Consider the following 18,393-nt stretch of genomic DNA (forward strand, 5'->3'; position numbering starts at 1 on the left):
GATGAATGACTAAGTACTGCCTGAGGACAATAATACATTTTCATTATTCTCAACAACAGGTTTCTGCACTTGGAGCCGCTCTCTTACTGAGAATGTCCTGAACCAGGATGTCTCCCGTTTTGGCGGGCTCGGAGTTTCCGGCAGTGTTCACCGCGTAGATCCTAAACTTGCACTTCTTGCCCTCCTTCAGGTCGGTCACAGTGATTTCGGTGGAGGGGTGGAGCTTGTCGACCGGGTTGACCCGCCTCCAGTCGGGAGAGCCCTCCTCGTGGACCTCGACGATGTAACCCTTGACAGGGCTACCGCCATCTCGGTCTGGTGGGCTCCAGGTGAGCGTGATGCTGCTTTTGGTCTTGTCTTTGACCTCGGGGTGTCCGGGAGGGGTGGGAGGTTCTAAGAGGAGGAGGGGTGGGGGTGCGGGGGGAATTAAGAACCAGAGAAAAACCTTCTCATCCCTTTGTACAATCATTTAAAATACCCCTAAACTTTGTTTAGACTAGGCCTGTCGCAATATGCAATATATTGACTTATCGCACACTATATGAAAATAAGTGTGATCATTTGTGGTGGTGCGATATTTATTTTACATATATAAATTAACGTCACCAACATGTTAGTCGATTCCCTCTCTTTTGCTTTCATTGTCGGGGGCGGGGCTTAGGCAGCGCCTCCACGTGCAGAGCGGAACCGACAGGTGAAGGGAACGCGTGAACCCACCGTGTTATGAAGTGATATTTTTTGTGACATCTACAGACGATTCGGATAAACAGGTCGAAATGGAATTTGTTACGCTGCTGCAATCTTCAGCTCGGCTGTGGGAACATTTGAGCTTTAAGCCGAATGAGAGAAGAGAGCCGGCAACACAACTAAGCTAAAATCTCCCCTAAAACAACAACCATCCGCCCGCCTTCAACCTGAACTACTGTCGCTTCCTCCGGACTGCTCGTTTGCCTCTTTGCCCTCCCCGGCTGCAGCGGCGCTTTTTTACTGGACACATTTTCTCAAACCCGACTGCATTGCACCAAACCCGATGCAGTGCATCCATCCCACTTTGGACGGAGCTGAACTTCTTTCTAAGAACCTGACCCAGTTTCTTAGTGGACTTAATCCATGACCCAGAGTTCAGACCAGGGAGCAGAGTCGCAGTCTTACACACTTCTCTGCGCTTCCATCTGAGCAGTCACTCAGCATAATGAACCTTATAGAGACCTTGTCTGCCCCACGGACACACTTATCTAAGTTAAAGGTAAACAACCGAGGAGTTGAAGTAAATAACTTAATTAAAGTTAAAACTAATAATGCAATAGTGCAACAAAATAGGAGAATTAAAGGGGGTCTTTTGAATATCACATCTCTGTCATCTAAAGCTGTTTTGGTAAATGAACTAATATCAGATCACCATGTCGATGTATTTTGTCTTACTGAAACGTGGTTGTTGAATGGGGAATATTTCTGTTTAAATGAAGCGACTCCTCCGAGTCATGTTAATACTCATATTCCCCGAGGCACAGGCCGAGGGGGGGGAGTGGCAGCTATTTATGACTCCTGCCTTTTAATAAACTTTAAACCTAAGGTGGATTATAACTCATTTGAAAGCCTGGTTTTCAGTCTTTCGCAACAGACCTGGAAAATAATCCAGCCGGTTCTCTTTGTAATAGTGTATAGGGCCCCAGGTCCTTATTCAGAATTTCTTTCTGAATTTTCACAGTTCTTAACGAGTTTGGTCCTTAAAACGGACAAGGTAATTATTGTGGGTGACTTTAACATTCATGTGGATGTCGACAACGACAGCCTTAGTACTGCATTTCTTTCATTGTTAGATTCAATTGGTTTCTGTCAGTGTGTAAATAAACCAACTCACTGTTTTAACCACACTCTCGACTTGGTTCTTGTGTATGGGATTGGGAATTGAAGATTCAACAATTTTTCCACAGAACCCTCTCCTGTCGGACCATTGTCTGATAACCTTTGAATTTCTACTATCAGAACCACCTCCTCCTGCCAAAGGTTTCTACAGTCGACGCTTATCGGATACCGCTGTAGCCTTATTTAAAGAAGCCATTCCTTCTGCTCTAAGTTCAGTGCCCTGCCTCAAGATACCAGAAGACTCCTGTGAGAACCTCAGTCCGTCCAGATCGATAATTTTGTCGATACTGCTACAGGCTCTTTGAGAGTGGCGCTGGACGCTATTGCTCCTCTGGAAAGAAGAATAGCAACAAGAAGGAAGTCTGCTCCGTGGTATAACCCTCAAACACGGAACCTAAAGCAAACTGTGCGGAAACTTGAACAATTATGGCGTTCCACCAAATCAGAAGGATCTAGGCTAGTTTGGCAAGACAGCCTTAAAACGTATAAGAAGGCTCTCCGTAACGCAAGAGCATCTTATTACTCATCATTAATAGAGAAAAATAAAAACAACTCCAGGTTTCTCTTCAGCACTGTAGCCCGACTGACAGAGAGTCACAGCTCTGTCGAGCCGTGTATTCCTTTGGACCTCACTAGTAACGACTTCATGAACTTCTTCAATGATAAGATTCTGACTATCAAAGAGAAAATTGATGGTCTCCTGCCTTCAACCAGTGCCGACCTGTCCTCCGATGTAGGAACCTTGGATGCAGCAGTGGGCCCTGATGCCTGTTTGGATGCCTTCTCTTCCATCAACCTTGATCAACTGACTTCTTTATTTTCAAAGTCTAAATCTTCTACTTGTCTCTTGGATCCGATTCCGACCAAACTGCTTAAGGAAGTTTTTCCTTTAGTTAGCACATCCTTATTAGATATTATGAATCTGTCTTTGTTGACAGGATATGTACCACAGTCCTTCAAGGTAGCTGTAATTAAACCTCTTCTTAAGAAACCTACTCTTGCTCCAGAGGTGTTGGCTAACTACAGACCTATCTCTAATCTTCCCTTCCTCTCTAAGATCCTTGAGAAATCCGTCGCAAATCAATTATGTGACTTTCTACAAAACAATGCTTTGTTCGAGGATTTCCAGTCAGGATTTCGAGTGCATCACAGTACAGAAACCGCACTGGTGAAAATTACGAATGATCTTCTACTTGCATCGGACCAAGGACTCATCTCTTTTCTTGTCTTGCTGGACCTCAGTGCCGCATTTGATACCATAGACCATTGTATCCTGTTGCAGAGACTAGAACATTTAATTGGTATCAAAGGAACTGCACTCAGCTGGTTTAAATCCTACCTATCGGACCGATCCCAGTTTGTGCTTGTAAACGGTGAATCCTCAAAGACCACCAATGTTGGTCACGGAGTCCCACAAGGTTCTGTACTTGGACCGATTTTATTTACCCTCTATATGCTTCCTTTGGGCGATCTTATCAGGAAACACCGCATAAACTTCCATTGTTATGCAGACGATACTCAACTGTATCTGTCGATCAAGCCAGAAGAGACGGACCAGTTAGTTAGACTTCAAGAATGTCTTGGAGACATCAAAACTTGGATGACCGGCAACTTCCTGATGCTAAACTCAGAAAAAACGGAAGTTATCCTGATAGGCCCAGAGCGCCTTCGAAGCCAGCTGTCACGTGATACAGTTTTTATGGATGGAATTGCTCTGGTACCCAGCAGCACCGTCAGGAATCTGGGAGTTCTCTTCGACCAGGATATGACCTTCAACTCGCATATAAAGAAGACTTCAAGGACTGCCTATTTTCATCTACGTAACATATCAAAAATCAGGAACTTCCTGTCTCAAAGTGATGCAGAAAAATTAGTTCATGCGTTTGTCACTTCCAGACTGGACTACTGTAATTCTTTGTTATCAGGCTGCAGCACGTGTATTAACAAGAACTAAGAAAAGGGATCATATCACTCCTGTATTAACTTCTCTGCACTGGCTCCTTGTTAAATCAAGAATAGATTTTAAGGTACTTCTCCTCACCTACAAGGCCCTTGCTGGTGAGGCACCGTTGTATCTTCAAGCGCTTGTAACACCGTATTGCCCTACAAGGCAACTGCGCTCCATAGATGCTGGGTTACTTGTTGTTCCTATGGTTTTAAAAAGTAGGCTGGGGGCCAGAGCCTTCAGTTATCAAGCTCCTCTTTTGTGGAACCAGGTTCCACTTTCAGTCCGGGGGGCAGATTCGGTCAGCTCTTTTAAAGTAAAACTTAAAACGTTCCTCTTTGATTCTGCCTATAGTTAGGGCTGGCTCAGGTTAGTCCGGACCGGCCCTTAGTTAAGCTGCTATAGGCTTAGAATGCCGGGGGAATTCTTAGGACACACAAAGCTCCTCTCTCACGCTCTCGTTCTACCATAATTCAAGTTTTATTAATGCACATGACTAATTCAGCTTCTTTCGGGGAGTTTTTTTGTGTGCTTTCTCCCCTATCAGGTCTCCGTAGATCGTGGTTCCTTCGGGACCCTGGTCCTGACACCTACCGTGGCCATGCTGACGCCTGCTGCTGCCATCATCATCATTATTTTAGATATTAATCATATTACTTTACTCATAAACCGACATTACCCTCTACTAAAATCTCTGTGCTCTCCCTCCCCACAGGCTTCTGTGGATGGTGGTTCTATCTGATGGTGGTGGTCCCTGCAGTGGTCCTGCTGTGCGCCTGGCTTACTACTCACAATTACTTGAATCATTTCTGTCATAGGAATTGCATGATTATACATTGTTCATTCTGTACACATGGCATCCATTGTAGTCTGTCCATCCCGGGAGTGGGATCCCTCCTCTGACGTTCTCCCTAAGGTTTCTTCCCTTTTATCCCTCTTGTAAGGGTTTTTTTCATTTTTTGGGGAGTTTTTCCTGTGCCGATGGTGGGTTTTGGGGCAGAGGATGTTGTATGTGTACAGACTGTAAAGCCCTCTGAGGCAAATTTGTAATTTGCGATTTTGGGCTATACAAAATAAAATGACTTGACTTGACTTTGCCTGCTCCGTGTCCCTTGCACTCATTATTTTTTACATACAATAGGATACAATGTTCTGTTGTATGAAAGAGCGTACTTGTATTAATATGCTATTATATTTTCATGTATATGAATGTTATCAGTGGCACAAATCGTCTGGAAATTGCAATAATATCGTCTATAGCAAATAAAGTTGGTGCACAACACAAATTTGATATTGTGACAGCCCTAGTTTAGACGTTGTTTATAATATCTTAGTTAAGACAAAACAATAATTCCCCACTAAGTCAGACAGTATCTGAAGAATCGTAGTAATAATAATGATATTAGCAGTCAATCATGATATTTACTTCTTTATAAGTGACGTCTCTGTGTGTAAAATAAACTTTAACAGCTTGTTACTTCTACATACGAATATTATTTAAAGTATTATGCCCCCTGTAGGCGACATTAGATTTAAACAGTTTGAGACCATGTGGTAAATAAAGTGCCAGCTGGTCTACTCCGATTCGTCTCGAACACTCACTGCTTGGGTCCAGGGCAAAGCGGCACTCGCTGGACTCGGACGGCGGCCCGACACCCGCAGCATTGCTGGCAGCAATCCTGAACTGGTACTCGGATCCCTCGATAAGCTTGAGCACAGTGTACTGTAGGCCCTTCACAGAGGGCCTTGTGACGGGGGCCCGGTTGACGCGGCCCCAGTAGACGGCGCCGCGCTCCCTCTTCTCCAGCCAGTACCCCTGGATGGTGGAGCCGCCGTTGTTCAGGGGAGGGTCCCAGCTCAGGGTCATGGTGGTGGCCGTGGCTGCGATGATCTTGGGGTTACGAGGAGGTCCGGGGAGGCCGAACGGATCCCTGAGCTGGACTTTCTCTGAGTCGCAGCCGTCGCTCAGGCCGTACTTGTTCTCGGCTTTGATCCTGAACTGGTAGAGTCCGTTCAGGTTCAGCTTGTAGACCTGAAGGATCAGAACCAGTTCAGTGGTCTGTGTCTTTGGTTTAGGCGTTGAGATAGGAACACATTTCTATACTAATAGAATACTCCTACTACTACTACTTAAGTCATTCGGTTGAGTTAAAACTTACTTACTTCCAGAAATTTCAAAGGAAGTTATCCGGGAATTGTTTGGTTTCAGAGGGTTGAATACAATAAAACTTTATGATTAATTGAAGATTACATTTAGATTTTCAGGACCAATGTGTATCCTACGGTATGATGCAACGGTATGATGTTGTCACCATGAATGGATGAAAGGAGCCAGCGACTCACCCCATATCTCCTGTCCACAAGGTTGATGGTCAGGACCTCGAAGTCAGACTTCTTCTTGCTGGCGTCCCGGCGCTCCACCACGTAGTTGGTGAGCTCGCTGCCTCCGTTGTCCTCAGGGGCATCCCAGGTCAGGTAGCACGAGTCGGCCTTAATGTCTGAGACCACGATGTTCCTCGGGGGAAGGGGACGGTCTGACAAGGCAGGGGTTGTGTTAACGAGACGCTCCATGCGAAAAGACAAAAACACATCAAACGACTTGTTCTCACCGAGGATCTCCACGTGGATGACGTGCTCAGCTTTGCCGAAGCAGTTTTCAGCCACCAGCTTGTAGTTGCCTTTGTCCTGTCTGATGGTTTCTGGGAGAGCAATCTTAGTCCGCATGGTGGTGCGGGTCACCTTGGGACGAGAGGGCAAATATATTCATAAATATAAGCAAATATACCCATTTCTTGATTCACACACAAGGCAGTAAAACTGTGCTTTACTTTAAAGCAAATTAAAAGAAAAGTACATATGAAGAGGATCTCAACACAAATCATTTAACTGTCTTGAAGAATCACAGAGGTCAAGGGTCATCCAGACACTCCAGAGAGTGTACAATGAGTAGGAGTTAAGTTAAGTTAAGATCAATCCACGATGTCCACCGAGTTGACCACACCTCCAGTTCAAAAGCTGTGTGAGTGATCTGTCCTGTGGATGTTGAGATGTTCTCACCTCTTCGGTCTCCATCGTCATTTTGTCATCGTTCTCGGGCTTCTCGATCACCACGCCATCCTTCAGCCACTGAAGCGTCGGTAGGGGAAGTCCCTTCACCTCTGCTGGGATGTCGATGGCCGAGCCTTTCATCACGTTGATGGCGTTGCTCTTGAAGAACTTCAGAATGCTTATGACTGGAGGAACTGTGGGGAAACAAACATCTGTAAATAAACTTTTCACTTTGAAAACCAGATCGGTCTAACAATCTCAGTTTTTCAGAGAGAGCTTCATACTTTCATCGTCTTGGATCTTAGCGGTGATCGGCTTGGAGACGTCGCCATCCCCGACCTCGCTCATGGCTTTGACGCGGAACTGGTATTCCTGGTTCTCCGACAGGTTCTCGATGGTCCCGCAGCACTCGGTAAAGAGTTTGCGGTTTGCCACCTCAAACTCGCTGCCGTCCGACCTCATCTTCTCTACGTAGTAGCCGAGGATGGGGCTGCCGCCGTCGGTACGAGGCAGCTGCCAGGCCAAGGTGATGGTGCTCTTGCTTCTGTCGGTGTAGTGCAGCTTCTCAGGAGCAGATGGAGTAGCTGGAAAGATGGGGAGGAGCTCAGTCAACAGTGAACGGATGATCCAACAGACCTTGAGGGGCCACATGTACCATTTCGTTGATATAGTTTAAAACTGAAAACTAAAAAAATGTGTTATTGCAAATGTTCACTTTGGTAGTAATTTTCCACTTTTCTTCCTGTTTAACCCTTTTTATGCATTACATTACATTTACATTACAGGTCATTTAGCTGACGCCTTTATCCAAAGCGATTTCTAACGCATATTTTTTACATTTTTGCCCAGGGAGCAATTAGGGCTTAGGTGTCTTGCTCAGGTACACTTCGACGTGGGACATGGCGAAGCCAGGGTTCAAACCACCAACCTTGCGCTTTCCCCATGTACCACCGTCAACCGCTTTTAGGACTCTTTTCCAACAAGATAAAGAATAAAGGGGAGGGGGGGGGTCCTTTCAAGTTGATAAGCAGGGTGCGTCGTGGCGCAGGGGTTAGAGAAGGTGTGCTGGGAAGCACAAGGTTGTTGGTTCGATTCCAGGCTGCCCCATGTTCCATGTCGAGGTGTCCCTGAGCAAGACACCTAACCCCCAATTGCTCCCTGGGCAAAAATGTGAAAAAGCCAGGGGTTTAAAGTGTAATGTAATTCGCTTTGGATAAAAGCGTCTGCTAAATGACCTGTAATGTAATAATAAGCACATCTGTGTTGAAGGAGGAGATGAATGGGAGGGCAGATGTTTGACCAGGCCCTTCATAAGCTGCTAAGTTCCTGCCGACCGCAGGAGAGGTCAGGTTTACCTTTGGGGTCCTCTGCCAGGATGGGTCCCAGATCTGCCGGAGCTCCGTCGCCGTACTTGTTCCTGGCGATGACCCTGAAGTCGTACTCCTCACCGGCCAGCAGGCCCTGAATGTCACACTTGCAGGACGCCGTCTCAATGGGCTGGCGGAACAACTTCATCTTGGCGTCCTTCCTCAGCACCTCGTAGCCGAAGATCTCACTGCCGCCATTGTCCAGAGGGTCGGACCAGGTGAGGGTGATGTTCTTCTTGGTGACCACTACTGTCTTCAGGTCGACCACCGGTCCAGGGACGTCTAAGGAAACACATAAAAGTAAACATGTTTTCTATCTATCTACATATCTATGTGTTGCAATTATTCACAATAGGAATAACTCAGCCCAGCTAAGTCACTCAGTGGTTCTCTGGATGGATCGTGAACACAGCTTATCTTTAGAGATGTGATAAGACCCCAAATGATTTCATGTCACCTTGAAGTTTTAAGATCCTCCAATATGAAGAGGAATCACCACCAATCGTTACTGAGTGTGTCCCAATCAGTCCATACAGCAAGCAACAAACTTCTGAAGATCACATGGCGCTTGCTCGCTTCTGCCCACGAACCAGTTCCCTCTCAGTCAGTAGTTAGTCCTCCTACTTCTGAAACAATAAACTGTGGATTCATTCAACACTGACCCATAACGTCCACTTTGGTCTTGGCGGTCTTGGTTCCGCTCCCGTTGGTGCCAGAGACCTGGTACATCCCGTGGTCTGCCCTCACGGCCTTCTTGATGAACAAAGCGGTGTTCTTGCCCTCCGTCTCCACCACCACGTGGTCTATGTCGATCTCGGCCTCGTCCTTGGCCCATTTGACCTCGGGCTGCGGTCGGCCCGTCACCACGGCAGGGAGCCTCAGCAGCTCACCAGCCTTGATGATGACGCCGTTCTTCACAGAGGAGTCAAAGTCCACAACGGGAGGTTCTGAATGACGGGAAACAGCAGAAAGTGTTGAAATCTATCAAACGTCTCAGAACCACAATAGGCAGAATGTGTCAGGCTTCCTGTGGCTCCTCCAAAGTAAAAGCACAAGGCTGTTCTCCTGATTTGACAAGCTTTTACTGTAAACAGCTGTATGAAGTGTTGAATTAGATGGCAAAAACTATACATTCTTCTTGTTTTTATAACTATAAAGTAACCTGACATAAACAGGTGAAGTAATTAACAGAACGGTCCGTACCTTCGGGCTCCTTCACGGTGACGGGCTCGGTTACACCCGGAGCTCCGGGTCCGGAGTCGTTGATTGCGATGACACGGATGTAGTAGTCGGATCCCTGGGTCAGCCCAGTCATAGTGTACGTCAGCTCTTTGCACCTGAACTCAGTGCTGCGAGTCCATTCCTTCTCTCCGGCCAAAACCTGGGATCAGAAGAACAGAGTTTAACCTCCCGGGTCCACCCCTAGATGGAGGAGAAGCTAGTGAAGCAGCTCCCTGCACCTTTTCCAGGTGGTATCCCAGGATGTCCCCGCCGCCATTGTACAGAGGTGGTTTCCAGGCCACAATGACAGAGTCATTCCCAGTGTCCACGATCCACGGAGTAGGGGGGCCAGGAGGCACTGCATGGGGAAGGAGCAGAGGTAGACTAATGATCTGAATCCATCACATAAGATGAAATTTGAATGGGCTGCATGAAGGTAACTTAACTGCTTCTTTGGGAGTTTGGTATGTATTCATGAAACCAAATAGTATGACAGAAAAGACATGAGATGAGTAGTTATCTATCTATATTTCATTAGAATTTGTGGAATAACTTTTATTTGATTGATGCCTCCCTCATTTGAATTTGAATGTAAAAACATCTATTTGTTCCTGTCATGATGAATGATGAAAACAATAAGAATGTTTGTTTAAGCTGATATTTTTGTTGTCACAGTGAGCGATGACAAGGGCAAAATAAATTCTGATAGGGAATGGCACTACGTACCTATCAAATAAAAAGACATCTCTGAAATACAATGTTTCACTTTATTGGCCATCTGCTCCATGAGCTTGTGGGTCCGGACTGAGAACTTACGGATGGCGTCCATGGCCACGGTGCGGTCGGTGGGCTCGCTGAAGGGCCCGGGACCGGCCAGGTTCTCGGCAGATACTCTGAAGATGTAGGTGAGTCCCTCCATGAGGCCACTGACCCTCACGTCCAGAGAGTTGAGGAGGGCTCGGTTGACCCGGGTCCAGTGTTTGCTGTTCACTTCCTTCCTCTCGATCCAGTAACCCAGGATCGGGCTGCCGTTGTCCTTGGGCTCATGCCAAGAGATGTGGGCAGAGCTGGCCGTTACCTCGTGGACTCTGGGGGTGTTGGGAGCGTCGGGAGGATCTGGGGGAGGGGGGGCGAGAAGTTACGAGCCAGTGACTTAACAAAGGGAGACATGTACAACCAAGATAAACATGTGGGTTCTAACTTTTAAACAATTTATTTTGCAATATACATGAAAATCATCTTTAACCAAAATTAAGGTTAGAAAATCATTGTAGTGGTGGTTCAGTTAACAGCATTACATTTATTTAATTAATTTGATATAATATCTAATATTCTCATCTCATCACTATGTCAGATAACTGTCTGAGCTCAAAGATTTTTTCCGTCTCTTCCATCTTTTCTTACCAAACTGGTTCTTCGCAACTAGCGGCTCAGAGACGCAAGGCGGGCCGCAGCCAAACTTGTTCTCGGCGGTGACCCTGAAGATGTACTCCTTCCCCTCGATGAGCTTGGTGATGGGGCAGCTGGTGCCCTTCAGCGTGGAAGTGACGGTGATCCAGCCGATCTCCTCGTTCTTGTTGTCCTTCTTTTCCAGCATGTAGCTGAGGACCTCGCTGCCGCCGTCGTCCTCCGGGGGCTCCCAGTTACAGACCACCGAGGTGTTCCGGACCTCGTCGAAGGAGAAGTTGATCGGAGCGCCAGGTTTGTCTGCGGTAGAACGGAGTCGGGTCAACGATTAGTCTCAGGACGAGTAGAGTTCAGATTGTGTTCTTTTTTCAATTTGATTTTTTTAAATTTTGACAAAACTCTTATGTCGCCTTATTGGATAAAAATAACTGCAGCTGATTTGATTCAATGGTTTTAATTATATTTAGCAGTTTAAATGTAAATGAGGAGCGTAAGTCATCTGACTGAACTCTCCAGAGGTGCAGTGGAGATGAAAGTCTCACCGAGGACATTGACCACGCAGCAGGCGGTGGCCACGCCGTGGGTGTTCTCCACCTGGATGGTGAATGTGCCGTGGTCGGCTCTTACGGCGTCACGAATCATCAGTGCCGACTGGCCGCTGGTGTTCTGATCCAGGCCCAGACGCTCACGCATTGGAGTCACAAACTCCTCCTCTGGCTCAGGAACCTGAGGAGAAACATGTATTAACTCCTTCAGTAACATGTAGTGAGGCATTGAAATGTTTGAGTCGCTCTGAGGACACTGACTGCCGTCTTGTTCTTCTTCTTCTTGATCACGGCCACCACCTTCTTGGTGGGCTCTTTGGTGACATCCTCGTTGTTTCTCAGCCAGCTGACTTTGGGACATGGCGAGCCAGAGAAGAAGGCGTCAATGCGGATCTCCGCACCCTTCTTGATGCACAGACCAGACTGCACGCGTGCGTGGAGGGTGACCTTTGGTTTTTCTGTTAAAAGGAAGAAGTGTTATGAAGTGTAGCTACTTCTTATCTGACGTTTTGGATCTCCATTGTGTCAAGGCTAGAATTTCCCTTACCGACGGGGTCGGCAGCCTTCATGAGCTGGGTGCTGCGGGACGGCTCGCTGACTCCGGCGGCATTCTCGGCCCGGACCCTGAACTGGTACTCCACGTTCTCCGTCAGGCCCGTCACCACGTGGGAAAGACCGGGCACCAGGCTTGGGGAGACCCGCTCGTAGCGGTCGCCATCTTTCTCCATCTTCTCTAGGATGTAACCCTGGATGGGACAACCACCGTCAAAGTCCGGAGCCTTCCAGGTGACTTTGATGGACTTGGACGTCGGGTCTTGAGCCTCCACCTGGATGGGCGGGTCTGGTTTCTCTGTGGAAGTGATTTTAAGAACAGATGGTAAATGTCTGGGCGGCTTCTGTACGTAAGACAACATGGTTTGACATAATATATAAGTTTCATCTCATTTAATTAATAGCATTTTCCTATTAGATTATTTGGAAATGGCTGGAAGGATAAGAACATGAATAAGTGTCTAAAGATATTGATAATTGAATGAACCTCAGGTCTTTGATGTATATATACATCCTTTACAGAGTGATACATGCTAATATCAGGTTGCTCACATGCTCCCAATGACACAACTGATTATGCCTCTGAAGTCCTTGAGCTGTGAACCTACGTTTGACGTCCTCCGTGATGACCGGTTGGCGTAGCTCCAGGTATTGTCCGGCTCCAACCTGATTGATGGCCTTCACTCTGAAGTAATACTCGCAGTTGACGTAGAGGTCTTTGACGGTGCAGGTCAGGACGCTCTCTCCCGAGCTGACGGGCATGTAGGTCTTCTTGGAGGCCTCGCGGCGCTCCAGAGTGTAGCTAAGGATGGGGGTTCCGCCGTCGTCCTCCGGGGCTTCCCAGGTGATCTGGCAGGAGTTCTTGGTGACGTTGCTGGAGATGACGTCTTTACACTGACCGGGAAGTCCTGAAATAAAAAAACCTTGTCAGAGGATGCGTCTTCCTTGTCTGTCTCTACTGAATTACGTCCATACAAGAATTACGTGCCAAGTCATGAAGTCCAGCAGATTATTGGTGTTGAATGTTAAACTTGATTGGTGGAATCTCTGAGTGGAACTGACTGGTTTATAATAAGGTATCGCTATTGGACTGCACAACTTGAACAACCTTTAAACGAAGTGTTATATTTCTAGAAAGCAGTTGCACGAAGCACAGTCCTACCGATGACTTTGACGTGAACGTTCCCACTGGCGGTTCCCAGGCTGTTCTCCAGGGTGACGACATAGGCACCAGCATCGGCGCGCGTGCACCTGAGCAGCTCCAGGTGAGCGTTGCTCATCTCCACCGTGAGGGAGAGCCGGTCGCCTGCCTTACACTCCACCGCGTCCTTCTGCCAGACCATTTTGGGTGTGGGTATTGCCCGGTAGGGGACCTTCAGGTGTAGCTTCTCACCTTCAACCACGACCATGTCCTGCACCGCCAAATCCATGGTTGGAGCACCTTGTGGACGGAGGAGAGGATTGGTATTTAAAACTGGTACTTTTTTGTTTTGAACAGTTCAACTTCTGTTGATGCTTACAATCGGGATCCTTGGTGAAGACTTTGTCAGAGATCTCGGAGGGGTCGCTCACACCGATGGAGTTGATGGCACGGACCCTGATGACGTACTTCTTCTCTGGTTTGATTCCATCCTCGATTCTGAAGTTGAGCTCTTTGATGGGCCGGTTGTTGACTCTGAGCCACTTGAGCTCCGGACGGGCCTCGGCCACCTCCACGTGGTAGCCGGTGATTGGGGAGCTGCCATCCTTGGCCGGAGGCTTCCATGTGACATTGATATGCTCTCTGCTGGCGTCGGGGCTGGTCACTTCCAGGGGAGGAGATGGAGCGCCTGGAAACAGAGGACGAGGTCCGAGTTTACTTCTGAAAGGTTCCTGAATAAAAAAACAAACCCATATGGCCGTGTCTCTTACTGGTCGCATCCTCGATGGTGAGGATCTCAGTGGGTTCACTCGGGTCTCCGACCCCGGCCTCATTCTCAGCTCGGACCTGGAACTGAACCTCGGAGCCTTCGTCTACGTCCGTCACCTTGAACTGAGTCTGTTTGTCCGGAGTCTTGCAACTCTTCAGCCAGCGTGTTCCCAGCTTCTCTTTCTTCTCAATCACATACCTGTGGAGCAGGTTACAAAGTGTGGATGGTCACATAGCTGTTGTTTCATGGCCTTTGAATGCCTATCTAGAGACTATCTCTGATAAGCACATTCAGAGGTTCAACATCCCATTTCACTTATAATGAACATTACCTCACAGCGGTCTACACAGTAGGCTTACTTGGTTATGGGTCTTCCACCGTTGCTCTTGGGAGCTTCCCATTTCAGATCCACATGTCTCTTGGTGACCTCCACCACCTTCAGGGCATAAGGAGGTCCAGGAGTTGCTGCACAGAAGTACACAACAAACATTAATATTTGTCTTAAACCGGTTGTCTCTGCATGGTCTTGAAATTAAGATAAAAATCCCCCCAAGCAGCAACAACCAACCTTAATGTGATAAACCCCTTTACAATGACTAAGTTTAAGTCTTAACATAATCAAAAAGGGCAGCTTGTATGAAAATTGTTCCTGTTGAAACTGTCTTTTGAACCATGTAAAATAAACCTGGTTTATCTACGGAGAGTATATTTGTTTGGAGCCTCCAGTGGCCATTTGAGTCATTTTGGCCTCTTCTCTCATTACCGCATGTTTCCACTTGTTAATCCATGATACAGGTAATTGTTGAGAGCTTACTGAAGGTATCTTTGGCGAGCACAGCGTCCTCCAGCTCGCAGAATTCTCCTGTTCCCACAGCGTTCTCAGCGGCCACACGGAACACGTAGAGCGATCCCTCGTTGAGCGGTGTCACCGTGTACTTCAGCTCCTTCACCGTGGTGTCCACGGCCTGCCAGGCCTTCCGCCTCACGTCCCTCTTCTCCACCACGTAGTTGGTGATGGGTGAGCCTCCGTCGGCGCTGGGAAGCTGCCACTTCAAGGTGGCGTTGATCTTGGTGATGTTGGCCACCTCCAGCCACTGAGGAGCCGACGGAGGATCTGTTGAGTAGAGAAAGGTGATTGAAACCCCAAAGACGTACAACATTAATTAAGTAATTATCTTAACCTACAGTACATGTGCCAATAACAGGACCAAATGTGATGCAGCAGCATTGATCCCATATGTTACTAAAGAATGCAAACTATTTTTCTGGTTGACAAATAGAATTTAATAAAAAAAATGTGCTTCTGCTTTCATAAGTTCTTTCGTTGCCTGGTTTCTCAGCATAAGAATTTCTTTGGCTTTTTTAAGTAAACGGTAAATTGTGGTCTGTACTTTAGATAAGAAGATGTTGCTGTCTTCGTCAACACTAGACAACATATTAAAACGTCGGGTCAGACAAAGTTATCATATTGTGTGTTTTGATCATTCTTTCCAACTAACTAACTGTGCAGAACAACTCCTCACTGCCATCCATTGTGAACTTACAAAGTCTCTCTTTGCAGATCACGGGGTCACTGGGCTCACTGGGTTCGCTCTCGCCTGCCTTGTTGACGGCCTTGACCCGGAATGAGTACTCCTGCTTTTCCATCAGGCCCTGCAGCTGGTGCTCTATCTGAGGCACGTCCTCCGCGATGCGGATCCACTCCTCGCTGCCGGTCTTCTGTAACTCGATGATGTAGCCTTCGATCTTCGCCCCGCCGTCATGCTCTGGCCGTGTCCAGGCCAGCAGGGCCGTAGTCTTGCCGACGTCCCTGATGACCGGTTTCCCGGGAGCCCATGGAGGATCTGAAGAGGGTTAATTGATATTATAAACATCTGATTACTCTCACCTCCAGTCTTGTCACTCTTACAGTATAGGAGTAGGATGTAAAGATCCCTTAAAAATAGTCACACACATTGACCACAGCAGTATGTGTATCAGCCCTGATGGAGATGTGACATACCAATGGGATCCTTGATGAGGACTGGATCTGTTTCAACACTGGGTTTCCCTGATCCAGCCAGATTCTCAGCCAAAACCCGGAAGCTGTACTTCTTCTTGGTGGGGAGTCCTTTCACCCTGAAGCATGAAGGCAGGGTGAGAAAAACACTCCGCGTCTCTCCTTCACACACGAACACCTTCCATCTCGCCGTGGCGGTTTACCTGAAGGTTGTGTCCTTGATGGGAAGTTTGTTGCACCTGATCCACTTGTCGCTCTCTGGATCAAACTTCTCGATCCAATACCCAATGATGGGACTGCCGCCGTCCTCATCCGGCTCAAACCAGGTCAGGGTGACGGCGTCCTTGGTGATGTCGGAGGGAGTGACTCTGGTCGGAGCACCGGGGGGGTCTAAGACCAGTGGGAAATAAACACGCTCAGTAAAAGCAATCCATTTCTATTGAAACCTATTCAAATTCCAAAGTACAAGGCATGTCATACTGCCTGCATAATGCCTTTCCATCCATCTTTTCACGTGTTGATTGTAAAATAGATATTTATTTAATGTTTAATGTGATCAATATGAATCCCCGTTCTAATTTTAGAATGATATTGTATATCCGATTATATTTCAATATATATGGCTGGAAAGTGGAATAACTTACCGAAAGAGTACTTTGCAATGATAGGCGAGTGCTGTGCAGGCGCACCGATGCCGTACTGGTTCTCCGCGCTGATCCTGAAGATATACTCCTTCAACGCAATGAGCTTGCAGGCCTTGAAGGTGGGGTGTTTCACCGTGGCAGACAGCTTCACCCACTCTTCTTTCTCCGTCAGGCGACTCTCCACAATGTAGTTGGTGATGGGCGAGCCACCATCGTCCCTGGGGGGGTTCCATGCCATGAGGCACGACTCGTTAGTGACCTCGGAGATATCGAAGGCGGCCGGTGGGCCAGGTTTGTCTGGAGAAGAGGAGACACACCATGAAAAGATGGCTAAAGTTAATAGCTGGTTGTTGCTCGATTGATGCGATATTAAACTGGATGTTATAGCTATAGACAACACCGCTATCGTTTGGGGCGGAGTGATGGTTTTACAGAGCAGACAGTACACTAGCATCTGTACCCAGGATGTTGACGTCAATGGTGGCGGTGGCGCGCCCACAGGGGTTCACCGCCTCGATGATGTAGGTGGCGGTGTCTCCTCTGGTGGTGTTGGCGATGGTCAGCTTGGAGTGTCCTGGTTGGGTGTCAATGGCGATGCGGTCATCAGCCCGAAGGACCAGATCGGCCTTGGTCCACTTCACCCGGGGATCCGGCTTCCCCTTGACGTCGGCCGGGAGCTCGATCTTGGTTCCAGCCCTTGCGGTCAGACCAGCCAGCAGCTTCACATCCAGCTGGATCTCTGGAGGCTCTGTGGGAGATGTTTAGAGGTACAATGTCAGAGAGAACAAATGGTTGGGGAAAGTTATACGGGATCCTCCCGATCCCATAATTGATAATCCTTGTTCCTGTACTTTTACTTAATGTTCTATTTTATACCCTTCATTGGGCTGCACGGTACGGCCAAAAATCAGCCGGCGAGTTAGTTTGTTAGCATGTTAACTTGTTTTGGCTGCTAGTGTTGCCACCAGAGGCTCGAGAGACTTTGTAATAAATCTTTTTCTGATCTAATTTACGTCAGATTCTCCAAAACCAAAAACCCTCCAAACAGACACGGCTCCTCTCTGGTCTCTCATTGTTCCTCCTGTATCGCTCTCTTCTGTGTTTTCATGTAACAAAAGAGTTAAACGTTACTTGCTGTACCCAGCATGCAATTTGGCGGAGTCATTTTACTAAATGGACAATTATTAGTGTAACAAATTGTTTATGTGTCACAAGCCGTTGTGTCGTGGTGTTTTACCCTGTTAATAAGTAACTGTTGGGGGTTATTCATTCTTGTCATAAAGTTATAACCATGACTCAATCTCAACACATGTAAGATAAGTAGCTCTGACCGCCGAGCGCTCCTTAAAGACGTGTAAGAATAAACTCTGCCGCCTGCTGAAGAGCAATGTCAGTTGTTGTGGCGAGACACCGGTATGAATGGTAAATTATTCTGAGCCAGAATCTAGTGTGAAGGACCAGTAGCTTCTCACCTCTGGCATCCACGGCCTGGATCTCATCAGTGGCCCTGCAAGGCCGGCTGGCTCCCAGCTTGTTTAAAGCTCTTATTCTGTATGCGTACCACTGACCCTCAATCAGTCCGTTCACCTGGAACCTAAGAGTGCAGAACATGTCTCATAAAAGCCTGTCCCATGATATTGGCTCTGAGTAGAGTCAAACTACCGGGTCTTACTTCAGCTCGAGGATGGGGTCTCCGCAAGGTTCCCACTTGTCGGTACCACGCTGGCACTTATCCACAACGTAGCCTTTGATCGGGGCGCCGCCGTCGTATTTCGGAGGCTCCCAGGATAGGAAGATGCTCTTTCCACTCTTATCGCGCCACTTCAGGTTCTCGGGATGATCAGGTATGGCTGGGGGGATAGAGAAAGATGGGACTTGAATCTGGTTTC

At 47.5% G+C, this 18,393-nt stretch overlaps 1 protein-coding gene across 1 annotated transcript in view; it reads right to left on the reverse strand.

Moving 5' to 3' along the window:
• The window catches only part of LOC120834350 (titin), a 164,468-nt gene that overhangs the window by 70,415 nt on the left and 75,660 nt on the right, over window positions 1-18,393 (reverse strand). Inside the window, 28 exon segments of the mRNA XM_078091003.1 lie at window positions 88-393; window positions 5,414-5,843; window positions 6,155-6,345; window positions 6,421-6,550; window positions 6,869-7,053; window positions 7,144-7,443; window positions 8,215-8,508; window positions 8,889-9,173; window positions 9,430-9,607; window positions 9,687-9,805; window positions 10,264-10,563; window positions 10,852-11,154; window positions 11,397-11,699; window positions 11,702-11,857; window positions 11,947-12,249; window positions 12,560-12,859; window positions 13,114-13,392; window positions 13,472-13,780; window positions 13,863-14,059; window positions 14,221-14,326; window positions 14,676-14,975; window positions 15,406-15,705; window positions 15,864-15,979; window positions 16,064-16,250; window positions 16,505-16,801; window positions 16,965-17,252; window positions 17,977-18,098; window positions 18,177-18,354. Of these exon segments, the coding sequence (XP_077947129.1) occupies window positions 88-393; window positions 5,414-5,843; window positions 6,155-6,345; window positions 6,421-6,550; window positions 6,869-7,053; window positions 7,144-7,443; window positions 8,215-8,508; window positions 8,889-9,173; window positions 9,430-9,607; window positions 9,687-9,805; window positions 10,264-10,563; window positions 10,852-11,154; window positions 11,397-11,699; window positions 11,702-11,857; window positions 11,947-12,249; window positions 12,560-12,859; window positions 13,114-13,392; window positions 13,472-13,780; window positions 13,863-14,059; window positions 14,221-14,326; window positions 14,676-14,975; window positions 15,406-15,705; window positions 15,864-15,979; window positions 16,064-16,250; window positions 16,505-16,801; window positions 16,965-17,252; window positions 17,977-18,098; window positions 18,177-18,354 (6,762 nt within the window).

The sequence above is a fragment of the Gasterosteus aculeatus genome, chromosome 16 (assembly GCF_964276395.1).
Source record: "Gasterosteus aculeatus chromosome 16, fGasAcu3.hap1.1, whole genome shotgun sequence".
Lineage (NCBI taxonomy): Eukaryota > Metazoa > Chordata > Actinopteri > Perciformes > Gasterosteidae > Gasterosteus > Gasterosteus aculeatus.